Below are 25,249 nucleotides of genomic sequence, written 5' to 3' on the forward strand. Positions count from 1 at the left end.
GTTGTAGAAAAGATATGTACAGAAGCTAAAAAGGTAGCTGCCACTAGATCACCTTAAAAACTCAAATACTCCCTCTAGTTCCAAATATTATTCATTTTGGTAATCCATATATAACATTTTAAAGAAGTCTTAATGGACTAGAAATGATAGCTTAGACAAATACTCTTTATGATTAAGACTATTAAATTATCTTTTTTTGAAGTATACCAAAACCTTAGAAGACAGAGTTTATGGGGTATGTATGATATGATAGAGGGTGGGTGGGGGTCCCTCATATTTTGCCTTATTGAAATAGCTCACCAATATTTTGGACTGACTAGTCATAGGAGGAGGCTAAAAATTATGAATTTGGAAATCTATTTCCATTCATTTAGGGCGGTGGATATAAAGATTTGTTGAGTCCTTTCACATGGGAGAAAAGGTTGTCATGTTGGGTCCCTTCCAACTAAGCTTTCTTCATTCCTTCCCTCTCTTTCTTTATTTTTTTATAATTAGTGGAGAAAAAGTGGAGTATTTTGTTAAAAAAGTTGGCAATTAGTATTTTTCTTAATCCTTTAACTAGTTAAATGTTTTTGTATTAAATTGACTAATAATGACTATTAAAGTATATTAATATTAGGGTGTGCTGTGGTTATTATCATAATATTTATTTATTTTAATCGATTTTTCATGTTATGTTATAATATATATTTCTTATAATAATATTTCATTAACTTGTTTGAATGGTTGTATTGTATTATTAATTTAAATATCACATTATTTGATTATTTTCTAAATTTTATTATCTCATATTGTTTAAATTTATCGTTAATAATCAATTTGGCTTGCATAAGCATGTAGTTGAAAAACTAGAATGCTTATAGAATCTTTGCCGCCCTGTGGACGGTGCCTAATTGGTAGGCCTTCCACTTTTCGCTTCTTTGTAATGATTATTGGCATCACACAAATATTATTTTGTATCAAAGGATGTATTAGGATGCTTATTTTCTTTAATCAGATGTTTTATGTTTGAGTTTTGAGTGTTGAAATTTCTTTGTTAGAAAGCCTTTATCGAATAGGGTCTTACATGACGTGAATTTGAATATAATCGAATTTCAATATGAATACTGAATATTAGGTAGAAAAATAACAACCAAACATTATTTTGTATAGTTTTGGTTTTTTCACTCCTCCATCTTTTTACACAACTTTTTCACTATTAATAAAAATAGAGGGTTGAATAAATAAATATTGAGAAAATTTTAAAGTTTTCTTGTGTTTAACAAAATAGCATATATATAATTATGGTGGTTTTGCAATAGAATTAGTTACAAGGTTGGTACTACTAAAACATCTATAATAATAACAAATAATAACAAATTTTGTGGGACACAAAATGTGTGTGAGTTTTTGTGTGTAGTGTCGGCACGAATACTTTTTAAATATGATTTTTGAGGAAAAATATATGTAATTAACATATTGACAGATATAAGTTTTGACACTCCAACTCAATCTTGTTCTATTTTAACTCTTCAACTCCAATTTTTATGTTTCATTTTGGCACTTCTTTCCAAAGAATCAACAAAGTGGGATGTGTGTACTTCACGTGCTATCACATGACACAAAAATCAATTTAAAACACGAGATTCTCTTAAAAACACATACACAACTCCTTTAACTTGTCCCATTTTTCATTTCGGTAATGCCAACTTAGGGTGTGTTTGGTATGTTCAATTTTTTCATGTTTGGTTGGGTTAAATGTTTTCCAAATCAACTCATTTTCCTCAAATTTAAGGAAAATGACTTCCTTTCAAAACTTAAGGAAAACATTTTCCAAAACTTTCTTCCAACTTCAAACTACAATTACTTTTTTGTTGAAAAAATCAATTTATTTTGTCCCTACCCTCAAATCGGCCCCCAACCAACCCCCCCCCCCCCCCCCCAAAATAAATAAATAAATTTAAAGCTTGTTTTAAAATTCATTTTTTTTACCCACCCTCATCCCTACCCCTACCCCCACCCCCTCCCAAAAAAATATTAAAAATTATTTTTAAAAGATATTTCTAATTTCAATTTTTTATTTTTTACCCCCACCCAATACCCTCGCTCCCCCACTATCAATTTTTTTTTATTGTTTTTAAAAAATATTTCAACTTCAATTTTTTATTTTTCATCCCGATCCTCGATCACCCATGCCCCCTCCCCGGCCTGCCCCCCCCCCCCCTCTCCAAAAGAAAAAATTGAGTTTGTTTTTAAAAAATATTTTCAACTTCAAAATTTTATTTTTTCACCCCTACACTCGATCCCCCCAACCCACCCACCCCCTACTCGCCACCCCTACCCCAAAAAAAATAATTTAAGTTTGTTTTTTAAAAATATTTTCAATTTCAAAATTTCATTTTTTCACCCTACCTTGACCCCCCCTCACGCACCTCCTACCCAGCCCCCCACCCACCTCACCCCCTACCCACCTCACCCCCTACCAACCCCCCCCCCCAAAAAAAAAAAAAATAAAATAAAAATTTAAGTTTGTTTTTAAAAAATATTTTCAATTTCAAAATTTCATTTTTTCACCCCTACCCTCGACCCCCCATCCACCCCTCTACCACCCCCCCCCCCCCCACCACCACCACCCCAAAAATAATTTTAAGTTTGCTTTTCAAAAATATTTTCAATTTCAAAATTTCATTTTTTTCACCCCTACCCATCCCCCCACCCCACCCACCCCTACCAGCACCCCCCACCCCCAAAAAAAATTTTAAGTTTGTTTTTAAAAAATATTTTCAACTTCAAAATTTTATTTTTTCACCTCAACTCTCGACCCCCCCCCCCCCCCCCCCACCCCCTACCAGCCCCCATCCCCCCCAAAAAAATTTAAGTTTGTTTTTAAAAAAATATTTTCAACTTCAAAATTTCAACTTTTCACCCCTACCCTCAACCCCACCCCCTACCACCCCCAAAAAAAATTTAAGTTTGTTTTTAAAAAATATTTTCAATTTCAAAAATTATTTTCTACCCTAGTAAAAATAAAAGATATTTCTAAAAAAAAAAATTCATTCATAAATCAAACACTAAAACTTTTTTCCGGAAAATATTTTCTACTCACCAACCAAACATGAGAAAATAAGTCAAAAATCAACTTGTTTTCCAGTAAAACATTTTCTAGAAAAATATTTTCCATGGAAAACATTTTCCTTCATACCAAACACACCCTTAGTCTTGTTCCATTTTAATCCTTCAACTCTAATTTTTATAGTATCATTTAAACACAAAATACTAAATTTATGATTTCTTTATTTTTATTTATGTTCTTCATTTCCACTTTTTCATTTTAAAAATTAACGTCATATATTTTTTTTTAAATAATAATAATGGATGAACATCATTTTAATTATTTTTTTTAGAGTTTCTGTACATTATTGTGTGAAAAATAATCGATGAAAATGTGTTGGTTTTCTTTTTTAAAAATTTAATTAAATTAAATAACACCACATTTTTTTTCATATCTAGTCTATTTGGACTAACTCAAATATCAGCTTTCTAATTTTTCATTCAACTAAATACGAGTTAAAAAAAACTCATGTTCATTGCTAATTTATAACACCACAAAAAAATGTTGAAACTCGATAGACTTCATTGGGTTGTCATTGATTTTCTTAAGAAAGAAAATTGATGCACTTTCATCGATTATTTTTCACGTAAAAATATAGGGAAACTCTTATAAAGAAATTGTTATTTTTTTTAAAAAAAAAAATCAATGATCATCCTTCAATTTTAATTTTTTACAATAACTAACGGGTGAACGCCGATTTTTAAAATGCAAAATTGCAGTTGAATAACATATATAGAAATAAAGAAATCATAAAATTAGTATTTTGTGTTAAATGATACATAAAAAAAAATAGAGTTGAAGGGTAATCTTTTATTATTTAAAAAAAAATATTTTTGTTTATCTTTCACTCTCTTAGAGACAGTGTGATGCACACACTCTGCCACATTGCTTAGAAGTGTCAAAATGAAACATAAAAATTGAAGTTGAAGAATTAAAATGAAACAAGATTGAGTTAAAGTGCCAAAATAAAATTTAGGGACAAATTTAAGGATTTACGTGTTTGGCCAAATGAAAACATCAATTCTAACTTGTATTTTATTTTATTTTTTGGTCCAAAAAATAGGTGGAATGTGTCGTAACTATGAGTAGTCATTGACTCTCCCTAGCCACTAGCTAAAAAGAAATATAAAAGTTGAAAAAAATGATGTCACTGCTATATATCTTTTAGATAGTGAAACTTAATATTTCAATTTGTCAAAAATATTCCTTCAATTTTAATATTTTAATATAGTAAGTATTGATGGGCTTCATGACCAATTGTTTAAATAATTTAAAATTTTGTACTATTGTACCAGGTCCAATATAACCTTGTACTTTCATAAGTTGTGCCTTCATCTAATTTCTATTTCATAATAAATATTTTATTCACCATATACCTTAGGAATTTATTTAGAAGATTTTGGTATTTTTTTCATAAAAAGAATGATAAGACTAATTAAGAAACATGAATCTACTGTAGCTCAATAATAAGGGGCCAATAATATTCCTGTTTCTTTCTGAAGATGAAATAAGGTGCAATTATTTTCGACATTTAGGTACACTATTATTTGGGAATGAATAGTATGATGATTGTGACTAGTTTTTTTTTAAAGCGAAAAAACTCAAATATATCATCGAATTTTGAGAAAAGATTTATTTATGTCATTCATCAAAAGTTTGGCTCATCTATGTCATTTTAATTTGAAAAAAGGTTCGTTCATACCATTATTTGTTAACTGAAATGACATATTTGAACTATTTATCTTTAAAAAAATGATTTAGTTATCGTGGTCGAATCATAATTAATCACGCGTAAAAACTGATTTTGCAAAACCAAAACTATTTTCGGTTAGAGCTGGGATATAAACTGTTCATATGAATATAATATAGAGTTATATTTCATAAGAGCTACTATAACTTGAATTAGATAAAGAATTGAAGAATGAATAATTTAGTGATGGGGGGGATATAAATAATGGTACACGAACAAATTATATAAAGATTAATACAGCGATTAAAATATAGACATTATATAACCATCAAAGTTTTAAATTTAAATGAACGTGTCTAGTACTCATCAAGTGAGATAGACATTCAGAATTAGCCTTTTTTTAATCTTAATTTTTTTTTATATATCTTTTAAATTGTTAATTATTAAGATTTATAATATCTTTTACGTCAGTGGTGGAGCCACCCTATTATGAGGGGGTTCAAATCCTCTTCGGCGAAAAATTATATGATTTATACATGGTTAAAATATTTTTTTAGGTATATATAGTAGATGTCGAACCCCCTTTGGCTACTTCATGTGTCTATTTTTTTAGATTTTGAACCCCCCTTATTGAAAATTCTGGCTCCGCCACTGTTTTACGTAGTTTTTTATATAAAAAACTTGAAGATTCCATACTGAAATTCATGATCAAATATAAACTATTTGACTCTCGAAATTCAAATCGTGTCACATAAATTGGAAAGGAGTACTATTTTTCTAACTCGAAGCACTTTATGTGGTTGAGTGAATGATTTTGTTTAACTTTATTTTTATGCAAAAATATTATTGTGTTCAACAAATCAAATTTCCATTTCATCGTTTGCTTTTCTGGTTGTTAGGATTTGTTGAAAAGATATGGCAAGAAAGTGGAGGTCAACAAAACAACTCCAAGAATCAAAGCCACCAAAACTCCAATATAAATGTCATGTCTATAGCAATTATAAATTTCATGTCAATTAAAATAATATGATCATCATTTGATCGTGCATTTTTTAATTTACTCATGTATGGTATGGTAACTCATAGTCATGGGTAAAATGGATGCTTAATTGTATAGAACACGTTAGTTAGTTCAATTTTTTCTTTTTTTTTTCCGTGTTTGATATCTGCATTGGAGTTGGATTAACGTCGCATAGGGTCCCGTTCAAGGAGAAGTGCTTTCTACCAAAGATTTTTTCATACCTAGAAATCGAATTTGAGACCTCTAATTAAAAAAAGAGCAACCACATCCAATGCACCACATCTTTTGGTGATAACAAGTTAGTTAGTCATAATCATAATTCATACCCATACTGGACTTAAAACAATTTAATTATACTACTCATGCTATTCTAATTTATGTGTTAGCCTAAGTCCAAATAAAACGATGTCCATTTTATATTTAGTAACAATTTAATTTTTAATTTTTAATTTTTAATTTGAGTTTTAATAAAATGATTCATATCTACATAAAAATATATGACCTATTTTAGATGACAAATTTTAAAAATCTTTCTTTCAATCTTAAATTTCATGCTCAATCAAATATTATAACATAATGTAGGGAATAATATTATTAGAATATTTGACAAAATATCCCTTAGATCAAATTCTTTACCCAAAATAGTCCAAATATCATTCGAGATGACGGAGTTTTTTTTAGATGTCTCTCCTTTCCCTTTTCTTCTTTTGAGTCCAATATTTAATTAATTTCCATTGAGGATTACTCTTTTTCTTCTTATTTATGTAGTAAACTAGTAAATGGCTCCGCGCGGTTAGATTATTTTTCTTTTAAATTTATTAGAATAGAACTTTTCGTATATTTTGATGTTATAGCATTTTTATATAAATATATTTTCAAGAGTATAGAGGTTATTCAATTGTAGTTTACCATTTGTTTTATTAAAAGAAAAGGCAAAATTACAAATTATAACACTATTTTCTCCTAGTTTACATAATTTCATTTTATAGATTCATTAATTTGCTTTTGAAATTTTACAATAGTTAGTTTAGTTTTATCATCTATATGCATGAATACATAGTGTCTTTAATTAGAGAGTCAAATGAATATTTTTCTCAATTTTCTTCTTTGCAAATTTCGTTAGTATAACATTATCAATTACTTTAAAAATGAAATATATATATATATAAACTAATGTGTTTATCAAGAGCAAAGGTTCCATAATCATATGATATATTAATAAGTAATATGTAGTCATTATGTGTTTTAAAATTAAAATGCAATCTTTCAAAATCCAAATTTCATATGTAATATAGTTATGATGGTGTTTGGGAATTGAAGTTGTTCACGAACAAAATATTAAGGATCCTTGAAAAGGGTGAAAGAGAAGTAAGAGATAATGGAAAAAAAAGTTCAAAAGAGTATTTTGGTGCGAGAGAATAGCCATTATTGTGCATCATACATTGTAATTAATTGCTAGTTTTAGTTCTATCATTTGAGTTTCTATTTTTTTTACTCATGTTAATATTAACATTATTATGACAACAACAAAAAATCATAGAAATTTCTAGGCTTGATCTCTTGGAGAAGCATAGATATCTTTGGAGAATGTTGTAAAGAAATGTGTTTTGTAAAAAGTTATTTGTGAATCTGCAGTAGTTGGATTTACATATAGTCTGTACTAACAAATACTTATAACAATAACTTTACAGAAACATAAACAACAAAGTTTAAAACATGTATTCAAAAACAACAATTAATATCATAAGCATAAATTAATGACTGTAAAAAAAACATACCAGGATCTGTAACAATAGAATGAAACAGAAAGGAAAAATAGAGCTCATTGAATGCACAATGTTTCCTTAAGGAAATCATTCCCCTCTAGTACCCGAGGTTTAAAGATATAGATCCTCTTAGTTTGAAACGATTTTATTCACCAATGTAATGATACAAAAACAATAGTGTCAGTGAGCTACTCAACATGAGCAAAGTACACAATATTTAATTGTGTAGAAGAAGAAGAAGAAGTTCAGAATCAAATATTTAATTGTGTAGAAGAATAAGAAGTAATTCAGAATTTTCGTTGTTTTAAAATGAGAGGGAATCCCTCTATTTATAGACAACAAAGGGTAGTGTGAACAAATGCTTATTGTGCCTTACCGGAAATGTCACAACTCTTCGGAAAGGTCACAACCTTTCATAAATGTTACAACCTTTCATAAATGTCGCAACTCTTCATAAAAATCACAACTCTTCATAAAAGTCGCAACTCTTCATAAAAGTCACAACTCTTCATAAAAGTCACAACTTTTAATAAAAGTCGCAACTCTTCATAAAAGTCACAACTTTTCATAAAAGTCACAACTTTTAATAAAAGTCGCAACTCTTCATAAAAGTCACAACTCTTCATAAAAGTCACAACTCTTAATAAAAGTCGCAGCTCTTCATAAAAGTCACAACTTTTCATAAAAGTCACAACTTTTAATAAAAGTCAACCTTTCATAAAAGTCGCAACTCTTCATAAAAGTCACAACTTTTCATAAAAGTCACAACTTTTATAACAACCACAATTTTTCATGAAAGGGAAGGCTAATTTTGGAAATAAATAAATTAAAAAGAAATCCTTGTTTGTGGTGGCGCTACGTAGGTGAGCCTAGGGTTCTCTTATATATATATGATGATATCGGATTCAACATAAAATATAAAAACAAATATAATTGTCAATTGATACATAAGAAATAAATTTTGAAGTGTCATAATTTGAGTTGATCGAAATTGAAAAAAAATCAGCTCATTGAAAAAGATAAATTATTGCAATTAAATAGTATATATAGATATGTATACATTTATAAATGTATACATAGTTATATGTCATATATACATGATTTATACACTATTAAAATAATAAGGGAAAATTGTATATAATAGCAAACTATTAATTCAAATTAAATGCTATAAATATAGTTTGATTTAATTGTACCCCATAGCAAACTATTGCTATTTAACCTCTCTCCTGGTGAATCTCGCTCGCCACTCTCGTTCTCTCCCTCGCCTTTCTCGTTTTTTATACAAACGCAAGTGTATAAAGTGCGTTTGTGTTTGTATAAAGCGAGAGAAAATTGTATATATACATATATTTTCGTTCCCCTCTCTCCCCTCTCACGGATCTCGCTCGCCACTCTCCCAGATCTCGCTCTCTCACTCGTCTCTCTCACTTTATACAAAAACCGCAAATTGTATAAAATGTGTTTGTGTTTGTATACATCGAGAGAAAATTGTTTATATACATATATTTTCGTTCCTCTCTCTCCCCTCTCCTAGATCTCGCTCGCCACTCTCCCAGATCTCGCTCTCTCACTTCCCTCTCTCACTTTATACAAAAACTCAAATGTATAAAATGCGTGAAAATTGTATATATACATATATTTTCGTTCTCCTCTCTCCCCTCTCCCAGATCTCACTCGCCACTCTCCCAGATTTCGCTCGCTCACTCGTCTCTCTCACTTTATACAATTGATCTTTTTGTATATGTATACCAAAACAGATTATACAACTACTTTCTTTTGTATATGTATAGCGAAATATACATATTTATGTTTGCTATGGAGCGCAATTATGCAAAGTTTGTTATAACATACAAATATGAATTTTGTGTTTGCTATATGTGAAAGTTGCTCAAATAATAACGATACATTACATGTACATGTGATTATTTAATTGAATTATTTTTGTCACACATATAATTACGTAAGAAGCCCTAACATTATCTAATGGGAATTCCTTCTTTTTTTTTTAAAACAATGACACAACTAGAAGTGAAAAAAGAGTTTTTGCTTTGTCCCTAAAGTGTCTATGCAACAATAGTACTTTCCTAGGAAAGCCTAGAGCATTTCATGCTAACAATAGCATAATTCTTCTTCTCCCTAGTGTGGAGTCTTGTTTGTCTCTAAAGTATCGATGCAACATAATTTTCTTTAGAATGCCTAGGCTAGTAGTAGCATAGTTCTACTTCCCTCAAGTGTGAAGTCATGCCCCTCCAAAAAAGGAGTGTCTAGTTCATTAAGACGAGGAACGCGGTGTTTGATCATGAGTTTTTTTTTAATTTTTTTGAAAAATATGTTTGATATAATTTTTTTTAGATATTTTAGGGATTTGAAAAGTAATAAATAAATATTTTTACTTTTTTCACTTCAAAATTAATTACTTATAAAAAGTCAAAAATTACTTCAATCGTATTCATGGTCTAACACAATTCAATTTTCAAACATTGTTTTTTCACTATGAAAACAAAAACTATCTTTTTTTTTCTTTTCAAATTTCCCAATGAAACATGGTCAAACACCAACTAAGGAATTATTTGGTAGAGTGTATTAACAAAAATAATATATGCATTAACTTTGTGTATTAGTAGTCCCTTGCATTAGTTATACATTTTATTGTGTATTGAGGAGTGTACTGTTAATACCATGGATTTTTAGGTGTTAGTAATGCAAAGAGATTCAAAACATGCATTAGCATGATTAAAGACTCAATTACCCCCTCAAACACACTTTTACATCTTTTCCATCATAATTGTGGAGGATATTTTTGTACATAAATATTTTTATTCAATGCATACTATTTTCAATAGACCAAACCAAACAATGCATAAGAAATAATCTATGCATAACTAATACAAACATTATTAATGCAAGTATACTAATACACGATTACACTCTATTGAGCATTATTTTTATACACTCTATCAAACAACCCCTAAAGGCTTAAGCAAATTGTTTGTCTTACTACTACCTTTCCCTTTGTTTCAATTTCTTTACCTTGCTTTTCTTTTTAGCTTTCTTCTTTGACAACTTTTAATTTTAACTTTCTACCTGATATGTTTAAAATCACAAAATTAGAAGAATATTTTGATACATTAGTCTACACATCTTTAGCTTAAAAGTTAAAACCACAAGATTTAAAGGTTTTTTTTATATATTTTCTTAAACTCTCTTTCAAGTCAATCGTGACATACAAATTGAAACGGTTTTGACATTTTAGATAAAATAAAAGACCTTTTTTTTTCGAACTACCGTTACTTCTCAATTCAAAATCCATGATTTGTTTCTAGTAAAAAAGATCTTAAATTGCATTTTTCTTCGTTTTTAACAGAAACAGAAAAACCGGCGGCCGATTTCGAACTTTTATACTTTGGCAACTGAAAAAATACGGCAGTGTGCAGCTTTACTTCTCCGGCTGATTTTATGAGTGCTTTGTTGCTCTATCATACCAGAACCAGACACAATTGCCTTAACAAAAAGCTCTCTGCTTTCACCATTTACTTCCCTTTCAAATTCTTCAGCACAATCTCAGTTCAATGCAGACAACAGCAGCCAATAAACCGCCCCTTTCAATCCCTGCAAGATCACCCAGAACCAGAAATTTCTGGGTTTCATCAAAAGGGGTTCTCCAATATCACCCAAGACATTGTTGGAAGGGGAGTTCATGCAGTTTGCCTGAAGGAAGAACCCTATTTGAGCATTTTCCATTACAACACTTTGATCAATATGTACTCGAAATTTGGAAGAATTGAAGCTGCTCGCCATGTGTTCGATAGTATGCCTGAGAGAAATTCGGCGTCTTGGAATAATATAGTGTCTGGGTATGTCAAGATGGGTCTTTATTGGGATGCTGTAGTTCTTTTTGTTGAAATGTGGGGTTGTGGAATTCAACCAAATGGGTACTTTATAGCTAGTTTGTTGACTGCATTAAGTAAATTGGAAAATATGGTTTTGGAAGGATTTCAAATTCATGGATTGGTTTTGAAATATGGTTTGTTGAATGATGTTTTTGTGGGGACTTCGTTTCTCCATTTTTATGGTGTATATGGACTACCTTGTAGTGCTAAAACATTGTTTGAGGAAATGCCGGAAAGAAATGTTGTTACTTGGACTTCTTTGATGGTTGCATATTCAGCTAATGGTTACCCGGATGTGGTAATAAATTTATACCAAAGAATGAGGCATGGGGAGGTGTCTGGTAATCAAAACACACTTACTGCTGTTATTAGTTCTTGCATAGCTCTTGATGATGATTTTTTGGGTCATCAAGTGCTAGGTCAGGTTGTAAAGTCTGGATTCCAGGACAATGTTTCCGTATCAAATTCTCTTATTTCAATGTTTGGAAGTTTTGGTTTCGTTGAGGATGCCTCTTATATCTTTGAGGGAATGAACGACCGTGACACTATATCGTGGAATTCAATTATTTCTGCACTAGCATATAACGAGTTATCCGAAAAGGCATTCAGCTCGTTTTCTGAAATGCGACATGATCACGACGATGTCAATTCAACAACACTTTCTTCATTGTTGTCTGTTTGTGGAACTATAGATTGTCTAAACTTAGGGAGAGGTGTTCATGGTTTGTCGTTGAAATTGGGATGGGATTCTAATATTTGTGTGTCAAATACTCTTCTCTCAATGTATTTGGAGGCTTCAAGGGACAAAGATGCCGAAAGTTTGTTCTTGGCAATGCCAGCAAAAGATTTGATTTCATGGAACTCCATGATGGCTGGTTATGTTTTAGCAGGAAAGTACTTCAAGGTTTTGGAAGTGTTGGCTCAACTGCTTCACTTGCAAAGAACAGTTAATTATGTGACCTTTGCTAGTGCTTTGGCTGCTTGTTCAGATGGTCAATTGCTTGATGAAGGCAAAACTATTCATGCTCTTGTAATTGCTCATGGGCTCCATGACAATTTAATAGTTGGCAATGCCTTAGTCACTATGTACGGAAAGTGTGGTATGATGTGGGAGGCTAAAATGGTATTTCAAAAAATGCCTGACAGGGAATTAGTCACTTGGAATGCATTAATTGGTGGCTATGCCGATAAAAAGGACACACTTGAGGCAGTGAGAACTTTTAAGTCAATGAGAGAGGAAGAAAATTCTCCAAATTACATTACTTTGATCAATGTTCTTGGTTCTTGCTCAACTGAAACTGATCTTCTGAAGTATGGCATGCCATTGCACGGACATATAATTCTGACTGGTTTTGAGACAAATGAATACATTAGGAACTCTCTCATAACAATGTATGCTGACTGTGGTGATGTCAATTCGAGTAGTCTTATCTTTAATGCGCTACTAATTAAGACATCAGTGACCTGGAATGCTATGCTTGCAGCTAATGCTCGTCTTGGTCTCTGGGAGGAAGCGTTGAAACTTCTCCTTCAGATGCAAAGGGAAAAACTGGAGTTTGACCAATTCAGCCTCTCTGCTGCACTTTCAGCTGCAGCAAACTTGGCATCCTTGGAAGAGGGACAACAGATTCATTGTTTAGCTACTAAACTTGGATTTGATTCCAATTCTTTTGTTGGAAACGCTACGATGGATATGTATGGGAAATGTGGTGAAATGAACGATGTGCTGAAAATATTCCCTGAACCAAACCTGCGTCCAAGATTGTCTTGGAATGTATTAATATCTGTTTTTGCCAGACATGGATTTTTCCAAAAAGCTAGGGATACTTTTCACGATATGGTTAAGCAAGGTTCAAAACCAGATCATGTCACTTTTGTGTCTCTTCTATCAGCCTGTAGCCACGGTGGTCTAGTAGATGAAGGTCTTAGATATTTTGCTGCTATGACTTCTGAATTTGGAGTCCCGGCTGGCATTGAGCACTGTGTTTGTGTAGTAGACCTTCTTGGAAGATCTGGAAGGCTCCCTGAAGCCATAGCTTTTATTAAAGAAATGCCAGTGCCACCAAACGACTTTGTTTGGAGAAGCTTGTTGGCAGCATGCAGGATGCACAGGAATACAGAACTTGGAAAGGTAGCTGCTGAAAATCTTCTAACATCTAACCCATCGGATGATTCAGCTTATGTTCTTTATTCAAATATCTGTGCAACTTCTGGGAGGTGGCAGGACGTTCAGAATGTGAGAGCTGAAATGGAATCACATAAAGTGAAAAAGCAGCTTGCTTGCAGTTGGGTCAAGTTAAAGAACCAAATTTGCACCTTTGGGATCGGAGACTTGTCTCACCCAGAGTCAGAGCAAATATACAGGAAGTTGACAGAACTGAGAAAAAAGATTCAGGAGGCCGGTTATATTGCTGATACAAGCTTTGCATTGCATGACACAGATGAAGAACAGAAGGAGCACAATTTATGGATGCACAGTGAAAGACTTGCACTGGCATATGGTTTGATAAGTACTCCTGAAGGTTCAACTCTTCGAATATTTAAGAACCTTAGAGTCTGTGGTGATTGCCATTCAGTTTTCAAGTTGGTAAGCAACATTATTAGTAGGGAAATCATATTGAGGGATCCTTATCGGTTTCACCACTTTAGTAGTGGCCAATGTTCTTGTGGTGATTACTGGTGATAATACATGTTCCTTGAATCCTCATGTATTTGCTTGAGATTGAGGCATAAGAATTGCTAGTCACCTAAAACAGATTTGGATGAGTACCAAGCGATTTAAGTATTCAAACTATCAAAATTAGTCCCCCCCCTAAATCATATAAACGCATTTACATTTCTTAAAATAAGTTGTCTGCTGATTAAGGGGTTGTAAAAAATCCATGAGGTCACGTGTTTACGCCCTATTAGTCTCATTATAATTGCTGATTAAGGGGTTGTGAAAAATTCATGAGGTCACGTGTTTAAGCCCTATTAGTCTCATTATAAATTTTTTTACTGTAACCATTGACACCCCTTAATGTTGTTGTCGGCCTTGGCTGAATGAATTATGACACCATACACTCACTGAGATTCTTACGTGTTGGGTTCGAAAGAATCATGACATAATGTGTAAGCTTACAATTATAAATTATGTCGTTGATGAATAAGATGACAAAAATATACTAAAATCATGATATTATTATATGGTTTGACTAATTGCCCTATATATTTAAAAATATAAACTCAGATTCTTAACTTTTCCTCCAAAGAAGGAATAACCTAAATATGGAAGAAAATTATATTTTTATTTCAGAAAAAGTTGAAACAATTATGATAATACTTTAACTTTCCTTCCAAAGAAAAGTAAATTTCAAATATGATAAGAAAATCAGGACAAAACTTTAACACTACGTTCATCGAACGTATTGTTAATGGTATTGTTGTTGTCCAGACAATTCTGCTTAAACCCTTAAAGTCAGAAGTTGTAAGATCAGGTTAGGAAATTACATGAATGAACTCACAATCGATCATCTCAATGTTGTGTCCTCTATATATATATATATGTAACAAAGAAACAATGAACAGACCATATATAAAAAATGTATTCAAAAAATTAAGATGCAGTGTATGATTAGTAATGGAATCAATTGTATTTTAAAATTGGTTTTGTAAGACTTCCATTTTTTGAAATGTCAAACTTAAGCTAATTAGATTATCAAATGAATAATTTTATTTTTTTAAAGAAAACATTGTTTTAATTTGAATGACTTCTAAAGTGTAACCATCACTATGGTTTAGACCTATTTTTGTAATTAAATCTAATACAAAATATATATATTTCTATTTTATAGAAGAGTGAAGTGATAGGACCGACCAAGGCTAAAATGTAATTTCATTTTAACAAAAATCTATTAAAAAAGATAATAAATAATTCTAGAAACATCTTTCTATATATGAAGTGAATAATGATAAAGGTTAAAAATGTAATTTCATGCTAACAAAAATTTACCAAGAATAATAACAAGAAAATTAAATAGTTCTAGAAACATCTTTAGTTATTGTTATTACCATTAGCTTATTTTGTTATTACATCACTTTATTTTCTTTTGTGAGTTATTGTAATATCTATTCATTACTCTATTTTACTATACTTTAATTTAATTCTTAATATTTTTTCTATTCATTATGCTTATAAAAAATGCCTACTTTAATATAAAAATTCATTATGAATTAATTATTTTCACCTTTATTTTGGCTCTAATTAATATACCTGAAAAGAAATAAGTGTGATAAAACTAATAATATATATTAGATTAAAATTAAAGAAAAAGATGTTAAAAAGTAACTTTACAAATAAAGTGAATAGGATGATATATTTGCATTTCAGATGACCAAGAATAAAAATGTAATTTCATTCTAACAAAAATCTATTAGAAAAGATAGCAAGAAAAATAAATAATTCTAGAAACATCTTTCTATATATGAAGTGAATGATGATCAAAGGTAAAAATGTAACTTCACGCAAACAAGAATCTACCAAGAATGATAACAAGATAACTAGATAGTTCTAGAAACATCTTTAGCTATTGTTATTACTATTAACTCATTTTGTTATTACTTCACCTTTTTTTTATGAGTTATTGTGATATCTACCCATTACTCTATTTTACTATTACTTTAATTTAATTCTTAATATTTTTCTATTCATTATACTTACTAAAAATGCCTACTTTAATACAAAAAATTATTATTTAAAAATATAATTAATTACTTTCACTTTTATTTTGGCTCTATTAAATATATTTAAAAAGAAATAACTATGATAAATGAATAAAATATATTAGATTGAAATTAAAGAATAAGTAAAATTAGTTATTAAAAAAATATATTTTAGAAGATGTTAAAAAGTAACTTTACAAATAAAATGAATAGGATGATATATTTGCATTTAAAGTAGACTAAAAATGTTTACTAGATTATAAAAGAGTAGTTCTTCATTAAAATATATAATCAAATTTTTACTTTTATTTGATTTCAAACATATTAATCTGAATAGTGAACTAATGTAAGTTTGATTTAAATTTAAAGTTGTCGGGCCAAAATTTGATATTTTTCTATTATATAGAAATATGAAGTTGAGGACGATCAAGGATAATATGGTTATTTCATATATATTTTATTTTAAAATTCTATAAATTCTATTTTTAAATTTGTCAAAATATTTTTTTCAAGTGGCTATATTTCCTCCATAAGTTACATGATTATTCTAGAAACTATAAATTATAAAAAAAAATTCTAGAACTAGGTCTATGACACAAATAAATAGACACTAACTCATTCTTCATTTCATTCACTCCTCAATTCTCTCTCCTCTCATGTCTTATGCCAATAAATTTCTCTCCCTTTATTTTTAATTTGCATCCTAAATATTACACGCTTCGGTATAGATCTCTTATTAGGAAGACCAATAATGCAGTTTGTTTTCAACATTAAGAAATTCTTTTTTTTAATCAATTCCCTACATAATGACCGTACCTTTGTAAAATAATTATAAGACAAAAGTAAAATTCACTATTTCTTAGTGAACACATTACTTATGGAACTTGTCTATATAAACAATCTTCAACAAAATTCAATTGATCCACATTTTTCAAACATTCTAATGAATATAATAGTGGACCAGTTAACATGTTAAATCCAATATCAATCACAATTACAATTCTCAAAAGGTTTAATTAATAAGGAATGCAACCACTGAGCAAGCTCTTCAAGCACAAAATTTTCAAAAATTTCGGAGCATGTTATGTCCTTTCCTTTGGTTCTCTTTAGACCTTTTAATTTCATGGTGTTGCTTTTCTTTTTGGATTAAAGATAAATTTTGAAGTATCTAATTTACTTGATTTCTCTTTTTATGTATAATCCAAACTTCACGTAACATATATGTCATTATATAATTTTATTGAGAAACATATATTTATTTATTACTATCATTTTATCATCAGTTAAAATCATTTTAAGCAAAGTATATAAATTATTATTTTAACTACCTCATGTTAAATTGCTGCAATAAATATTATATTTTGTTAATATTTTTAAATTCTCATCAGGTAAAACATTCATTCACCAGGTATATAAATTACTTTAGAAAAAAATTATTTTCTTACTATACTAAATTGTTCTCCTAATTTTAATGAATATAAAGACAAGATATGAAGTCATAATTTTTTTTCATCCTTTCATTACTTTGAAAAGAATGAGATGATTCATTCTAATTTTCATCAAGTAGGTCATTATTTTTGTTTGTTAAACACATATAATACAAATTTATAAGTGTAATCAAAATTAATCTATAGATGGATCAGTAGACTTTATTGCTTCATATATTTTATGAAAATTGTTAATATATTGAGACTCATAATTTTAATCTATTCTCTTGAATAATTTTCAAATAAAATATAAAAAGAATATCATTAAATTAATTATTTAATTCGAATATATATGTTTGACATGATGTTAAAATAATTACTGGAGCATATGATATTTTATTATTATTTCTTATCTTATTTATTTGAAAATGTCATAATAATCTTTCTTTTCGAAAACTAATTAAATTTCCATTCTAAATATATATAATATTGTAATATTGGGCCCGTATTACGAGCCTTAAATTATCTAGTAAATAAAAATGATACTATGATTGGTATACTACCAATTAGAGCCGTCAAAAAGGGCTTAGCCCATGGGGCCGGCCCAATCTAACCCGTTATTGGGGTAGGGTTGGGATAGTATTTTACAGGCCCATTTAAAATCGGGGCTTATAAGCCCAACCCTTTTAGGCCCTTAGCCCTTGAGGCTTGATCGGGGCCGAGCCAGGGTCGGCCCAACCAAATTATTTAATTTTAATTAAAATAAATATTAAAAAAATAAGAATAAAAAACTAGAAAACCTAAATAAGTGTTTGTGGAGTTTTTCTAAGGAGCTTACCTCATGAATTTCTTTATTATTTAGTTTTGAATATAAGACTTGGATAGTAAAGACTATTTATATTATATGTGATAGAATGTTTTGTGGCTTGAACAATTAATTAGTTTCTTGATTTCATTTAACAAAATACTTTAAGTAATTATGTATTGCTAACTAAAGTTTTAGTCAGAAGTGTTCTTTAGTTTACTAGTTTGTTTTCAGATACTATTTACTTAAGAGATTATTATTTTTTTCTTTAAATATTTATTGTTAGATTTTATTTAGAATTATTGAAACAATGTTACTGTTTGTGACATTGATTTGACATAAAAAAAAAAAAAGAGGGTCGGCCTGTCCCAGCCCTTGACCCTTCTGGGGTTGGGCCGGGTTGACCATTTTACATCCCTTTGAAATGAGGGGTCGGCCCTCCCCAGCCCATCAAATTCTTTCGTCTGCGAGGCTTGGGTGGGGTAGGGATGGCCCGGCCCGTTTTGATAGCTCTACTACCAATTAGGGGAATTCTCAATTTTATTTTCTAATATTTCTCCTACTTCTAGAATATTTTGATGATTTGTATAAAATTTGATTTAATTGAAAAAGATTTCAGTATTATAATCAATAAGAACTAATCTAAGATATAAACATTTGTAATATTATATATCATATAATAATTTATATATATGTCTATTTGTATCTTTCGAACACTACTAGAAAAATGTAAATTACATGGAGATTTAACTGGAACTTTTAAAGGAAAATTTACATGTAATTTAGTTTATTGCTGATTTTTCTGCCAAAAAAAAATCCAAAGAAAAAACCTTTGTGGGTAATTAGAATTAAATGTTTTTGAATAAGATTTTTTTTTTCTTAACGAGACATTTATAAAAATATCTTGAGTAACACAATAAAATTATTCTAAATAAGAATTAATTGTATAAAGTGATAGGTAAAATTATTTCACCAATTCAGATCATGAAAAAAGATCCATCTACTTAAATATATTTAATTAAGATGTTTTATAATTCGATAGGCAGAGGCAATAATAAAAAAAAGTCTTCGAAGTTGTCTGGTGCGTTGTCCTTACCATGATTGACCATACAATATCGTCTAGATCAGAGCAATCTTCGTCATAATAGTCCCATCTGAGAGGCAACACAACATTGGTTGGGCCATGACTACGACTCTGGTCAAGCCGAAGCTGAAAAAGAGGATAACTAACCCCCAATTCATGCGCCGTATTCTCCAAAATACTAATTTGGACAGATTTTAGAAAATATCTCACCTTTTCGATTTAATTGACACCTATTTAGGGTAGACAAATTTCCTTTCCTTTTTTGTTTTTATCAAATGATATGGTATATTTACCGCAACCATAACTTACTAAACATAATTTTGTTATATATATTCATATAAAAATATAAATAAAATATATGATTTTACTTTAAAGAAATCACTCAATTATATTCGACTTTTATAGGTAGAATTAGAAATATAGTACAAGTATTTTTATTCATTAATCAATAGATATATAAAAAATTTACAAATCATTAAATTTAAAGATAAAAATTAAAGATCATCTCAAAATATATTGCGTGAAAGTCCAAAAATACTTACCACAATCTGGTTTGGATTAAGGGTTGAGGTTAGGTCCATCGATATAACTTTTGTAGAATTAAGCAGTATAATTTATGTTATATTATGATACAAATATATGAATTTATGCGGAGCAAAAATTGCTTATCATTTCAATGTAAGTGATACTTTCAATCACTTTTTTTTTTTTTTTTTTTACTTAAAATGTTGAAAGACAAAAAATAATAATTTTCAAGACAAATTAAAGATGGCCTCAAAAGAGGAGCATTTGCATGAATGTCCCAAAAATCTTAGCATAATCATGTTTAGATGAAGGGTTGGAGTTTGATCAATCTCACAAGGCAAACATACTTGATGACTCTAAATTGAGGGGTTTTAAGTTTCACAATGCCTATCTACCAAGGACTAAGAATCGCTTCATAATATTTCACAAGTTCTATCTTAAGCCTGGTAAAATTTATGCTACACTATGCATGAATACAAATTTTAAGGGAAAAAATTAACAAGAAGTCACGGCAAGCCCAACCCAAGACCGTAAGGTTTAGAAGGGCAAGCTCTTTAATCAAAATTAACATTCAATTTTATATCATATAATATAATATAAAAAATAGGATAAATTACACAAACTAGTTATGCGGCCTTTCCCTTAACTTATACAAAAAATCAACCCAATTTTCAAAACTACTGAAATTGGCTAAATACTTTGTTCTTATTCCTTCTTCGGTATTAATGTCTTCCTTTGTCATTTTTCTTTCGGAAAATTGTATGAAATAGCAAACTATTAATTCAAATTAAATGTTATAGCCATAGTTTCTTTTATTTGTAATTCGCAGCAAATATTTTATGTTTTTTGTCATCCCATTTGTAAACCGAAATATATGAATAGACTGAAATATACAAATGCAGGACCCATTTGTATACCGAAATATACAAATGCAGGACCCATTTGTATACCGAAATATACAAATAGACCGAAATATACAAATATAGGACCCATTTGTATACCGAAATATACAAATGCAAGACTCATTTATACACCGAAATATACAAATAGACCTAAATACATATTTTTTATGTATATGTATACCGAAATATACAAATTAATAGCCATAACAAACATAAAGTTTGTTATGGAGCGCAATTATACAAACTATAGCTATAACATACAAATATGATTTTTATGTTTGCTAAACCTAAAATTTACTCTTCTTCTTTTCTTCTTAGTCGTATTCTTCTTCTTTCTTTCTTTTTTTTTTAAAAAAAACTGATCGAAAGCGTGAATCGTTTTGAGCAAATTATATATCAAAAGATTCAAAACATCGAGAATTTCATATCTAAAATTTAGGACTGGTTAGATGTGATTTTGAGTTGATCGAGATTGAATAGTTTTTTGAGTGTATCACAATGTATAGTCAGTGTATAGCTCATGCATAGATACGTTATATTATACCGTGAGTATAGATTTTCTATGACTTTTGACAAGCTATAGTGTATAATCAATGTATTCTTTCTATGACTTTTTTTTACTTTTTTTAAAATAAGTAAAACATGGCTATATTTATTGTAAACTAATTACTATATGATATATATATTTAAAACTATCCCTATAAAATTTCATAAAAGAACAAAATTATGCAAAGTGATCATTCAGCCCTTTGTTTTACCAAAAAAATTGTCCCAATTTTCAAAATTATTGAAATTGGCAGAATAGAAATTTTCCTTCCTTTCGATTTTACCATTATAACTTTCTTTCATTGTTCTTCTTCTGCTTCGTCTTTCTTCATTCTTTTTCATCTTTTCCTTTTTTAAAAATAAATAAATAAAAAGTTGACATGTCAAAATGTTAATCATTTTGAGCGAATACTATTTCAGAAAACTTAAAAATCGAGAGAATTTCATATTTAAATATTGAGACTATTTAGAGATGATTTTGAGTTGATCAAGTTTGTATAGTTAATGTATACTTCATGTATAGTCAGTGTATACTTTATGTTTAGTTAAGTTATATTCAATTTTTTTGAGTGTATCATAATGTATTGTACAACTCATTTATAGATGAGATATTGTATAGCCAATATATACTTTTTTATGACTTTGGGCAAGCTATATTATATATTCAATGTATTCTTCATATGAATTTTGACTATTTTTATGTAAACAAATAAATCACAAGTATATTTATTATAAAATATTTACTTTATTGGATATATTTGAAATTAGCCCTAAAATATATTAAGTAAAAGAAAGGAAAAATGCGTAAGTACCCCCAACCTATGCCCGAAATCCAAGAGACACACTTATACTATACTAAGGTCCTATTACCCCTTCGAACTTATTTTATAAATAATTTTCTACCCCTTTTCGGCCTACGTGACACTATCAATGAAAAAATTGTCAATATGCGCTGGGCTTAGAAGATAGTGCCACGTAGACCAAAAAGGGGTAGAAAATTATTTATAAAATAAGTTCGGGAGGGTAATAGAACCTTAGTATAGTATAAGTGTGTCTCTGAGATTTCGGGCATAGATTGGTGTACTTATGCATTTTCCCTAAAAGAAACTAGTGTCTCTTATTTAATGTATGTATAATTGAAGAATTTCAAGTACTCCAAAAAATTTAAGATATCTAAAACATTTCAGTCATCATGTAAGTAATTTAAGATGCAATCTTCTTTGTCTGATCACATCATTAACTACCCAAATTTAGAAGAATTATAAAACTAATCAAAATTAATAACTTATTTATGAAAATAACTATAATTTAAAAATATTATTAAAAAAGTAATATATTGTTTTATAGAAAACTCTTCCGCTCTTTCCATTGCATCTCCTCCCTCTCTCTTGCTCTCTCCTATCTCTCTCTCTGTTTCTCTATTTTTCTCTCTCCTGCCAATAAGAAGAAATACATTTAAATTTATTATGTATCAATTATATTCAATCAAATACAAGTGAGAGTTTTGTATTTTATTTCAATTGTATTCGAAAAATTTCAATTGTTTTTGTATTCATACGAATATAATATGCATTCATACTCTCTGTCAAATTAAATGTATTTGTGTCCAATCAAAGAGAGGATGAATAAAGTTGTATTCGTTGTATTTCAAATACAATTAATACAAAATAAATAAAGAATAGAATGCAAAATAATACAAAATACAATTTTGTTGTATTTTGAATACAATTGATACAAATAAATACAGATACAATTCAAAGTAAATACAAAATACAATCCTCTCTCCTCCCTCTCTCGATCTTGCTTGCATCTCTCCTCTTAATATGTATTCGTTTTGATACAAATAAGTTTGTATTTGTATTTGTTTTTTTTTCTCCAAAATCCAGAAAAAAAGATACACTCTCTTCTCTCTCTCCCTGATCTCGCTCGCCTCTCTCCTCCCTCCTCCCCTAACATTTTGCTATTATCTATAATTAAGCAAACTATAGCTATAGAGCCTTATTTAAGGCCTAATATTTGTTATTTTCGAAAGTTTTCCAGTTATTTGTGTCATTCAAATATTTGACTTACTTGCGTGTGCATATATATATATATATATATATATATATATATATATATATATATATTTCATTATCCCACCTATATATTTTGCAAAAGGGGATTTCCTCTTTTTTATTTTATTTATTATAAAACCTAAAATTTGACGTTGACCCATTCCATAAGATAAAGAATGATGAACATATAATTTTTATAAAGACTTTTGCACTTTGGTAGGTGATGATGCCCACTAAATGCTTAAAGAAAAACATATATAAACATGCAATAATATCATTCTTGAATCTTTGATTGACAAAATAATTCTCAGTTTGTGTTGTCCAGCTAAGCAATGGAGTAACAAGAATGCCTATCTTCCTAGTCATTTAATTAGGCATAAATAATTTTATTTGACCATTGCTCCAATATAAAACATTTTTTGTCAATTTGAGGAACATTTTTTTTTAAGTGGTACCATACCTATCATTGATTTTATTCTTTTGAACGGATAAAAATCCGATCAAGTATAATTAGGTCAAGTAATTTTTAATGACCTTATAGATTCATGCATGTGTACTGTATAATAATTTATGGTTGAGATCTATTTAAATTATATATTCATCTTAATAATAAAAACAACAAACCGTCAACTATTTTTACTTTTTAAAACAATCAAATAAAGCAATTAAGTGTACCCTAGCTAATATTTTCAAGAAAAAAATAATAAGATTGACCTAAGTCATTTTTTTTAAAAAAAATTGCTTCTCTAAAAGGAATATATTTTTCAAATTTTTTGACTAGCTGTGCATAAAGAAATTGAAAAACATTTTCCATACAGAACAAACCCTTTAATAATTCGTGAGTTGTGATAGAATGAATTTTCGAATTAGTATACTACATATTGATGACCTACAAGATACATATATAGAAGTTATTTCTTAATTAATGGAGCAATAGTATGGACTATGGTTGCGTTTGAAATTTCAACACGTTAAATGATTGAATTCACATGCTCATTTTCCATATATACAACTTGTCAATTTTAGCCTATATGAAATGTCAAAGACATATTTTTGAGTGAATTTCATATTTATATATATGCATGTCTAATTCTCTAAATTCCTTAATATTGTCTGTTTTTACACTGGCAAAATTAAACATTGCAATTACAAGATACTTTATACACCACAAAATAATGATTTTTTTCTACTTAAAAGAGATAGGGTCGTTTATTTTATTAAGAGTAATATAAATTATAAACTAGACTTGAACATATATAGTATTATTATGTTTATTAAACATATCTTATTATAGCCTATAGGATCATATAACCCGACTCTAAGAGTTGGTTGATAAAATGAGAAATTATTTTTATATAAAATCATATAAAAATATTAAATACTTGTATTTCATTTAACTCCTCCTCCCATTTTGGACGCTCAAAGATGGATATCTGAAGTGAAAAAAATATAAGACGGGGGACAATTATAGTAAATATGAGTCTAATATAATTCGATGTAGATGAATTCTGAATATACTTTTAATTTATTTTTTCTTGAAGGTGGTAAGCGCATTAAGAAATAAATAGCATAAGAATCTTGACAACTAAATAGCATGTGTGAAAAAATTAAAAAGAATATCTATGAGGGAAAAATCAGAACTGTCCATAATATAAAAATAAAAAAAAATTAAAAAGAGGTTCCACTTTTTTTAATCCAAAAGGTGGATGAGTACCAAACTTTATTTTACAAAAAATAAATTCCC

General features: G+C 29.2%; 2 protein-coding genes across 3 annotated transcripts in view; both read left to right on the forward strand.

The window, feature by feature from the left end:
* The window catches only part of LOC125833719 (citrate synthase, mitochondrial), a 346,970-nt gene that overhangs the window by 111,566 nt on the left and 210,155 nt on the right, over positions 1 to 25,249 (forward strand). The gene's annotated exons all lie outside the window — the stretch shown is intronic.
* On the forward strand, positions 11,001 to 14,144 carry LOC125833710 (pentatricopeptide repeat-containing protein At3g24000, mitochondrial). Its single transcript, XM_049512893.1, has one exon. It carries the CDS (start codon positions 11,028 to 11,030, stop codon positions 14,142 to 14,144), a length of 3,117 nt encoding a protein of 1,038 aa, XP_049368850.1. The 5' UTR covers positions 11,001 to 11,027.

The sequence above is a fragment of the Solanum verrucosum genome, unplaced genomic scaffold, assembly GCF_900185275.1.
Source record: "Solanum verrucosum unplaced genomic scaffold, falcon-dt-bn FXZP01000307.1, whole genome shotgun sequence".
In the NCBI taxonomy this organism is placed as follows: Eukaryota; Viridiplantae; Streptophyta; class Magnoliopsida; order Solanales; family Solanaceae; genus Solanum; species Solanum verrucosum.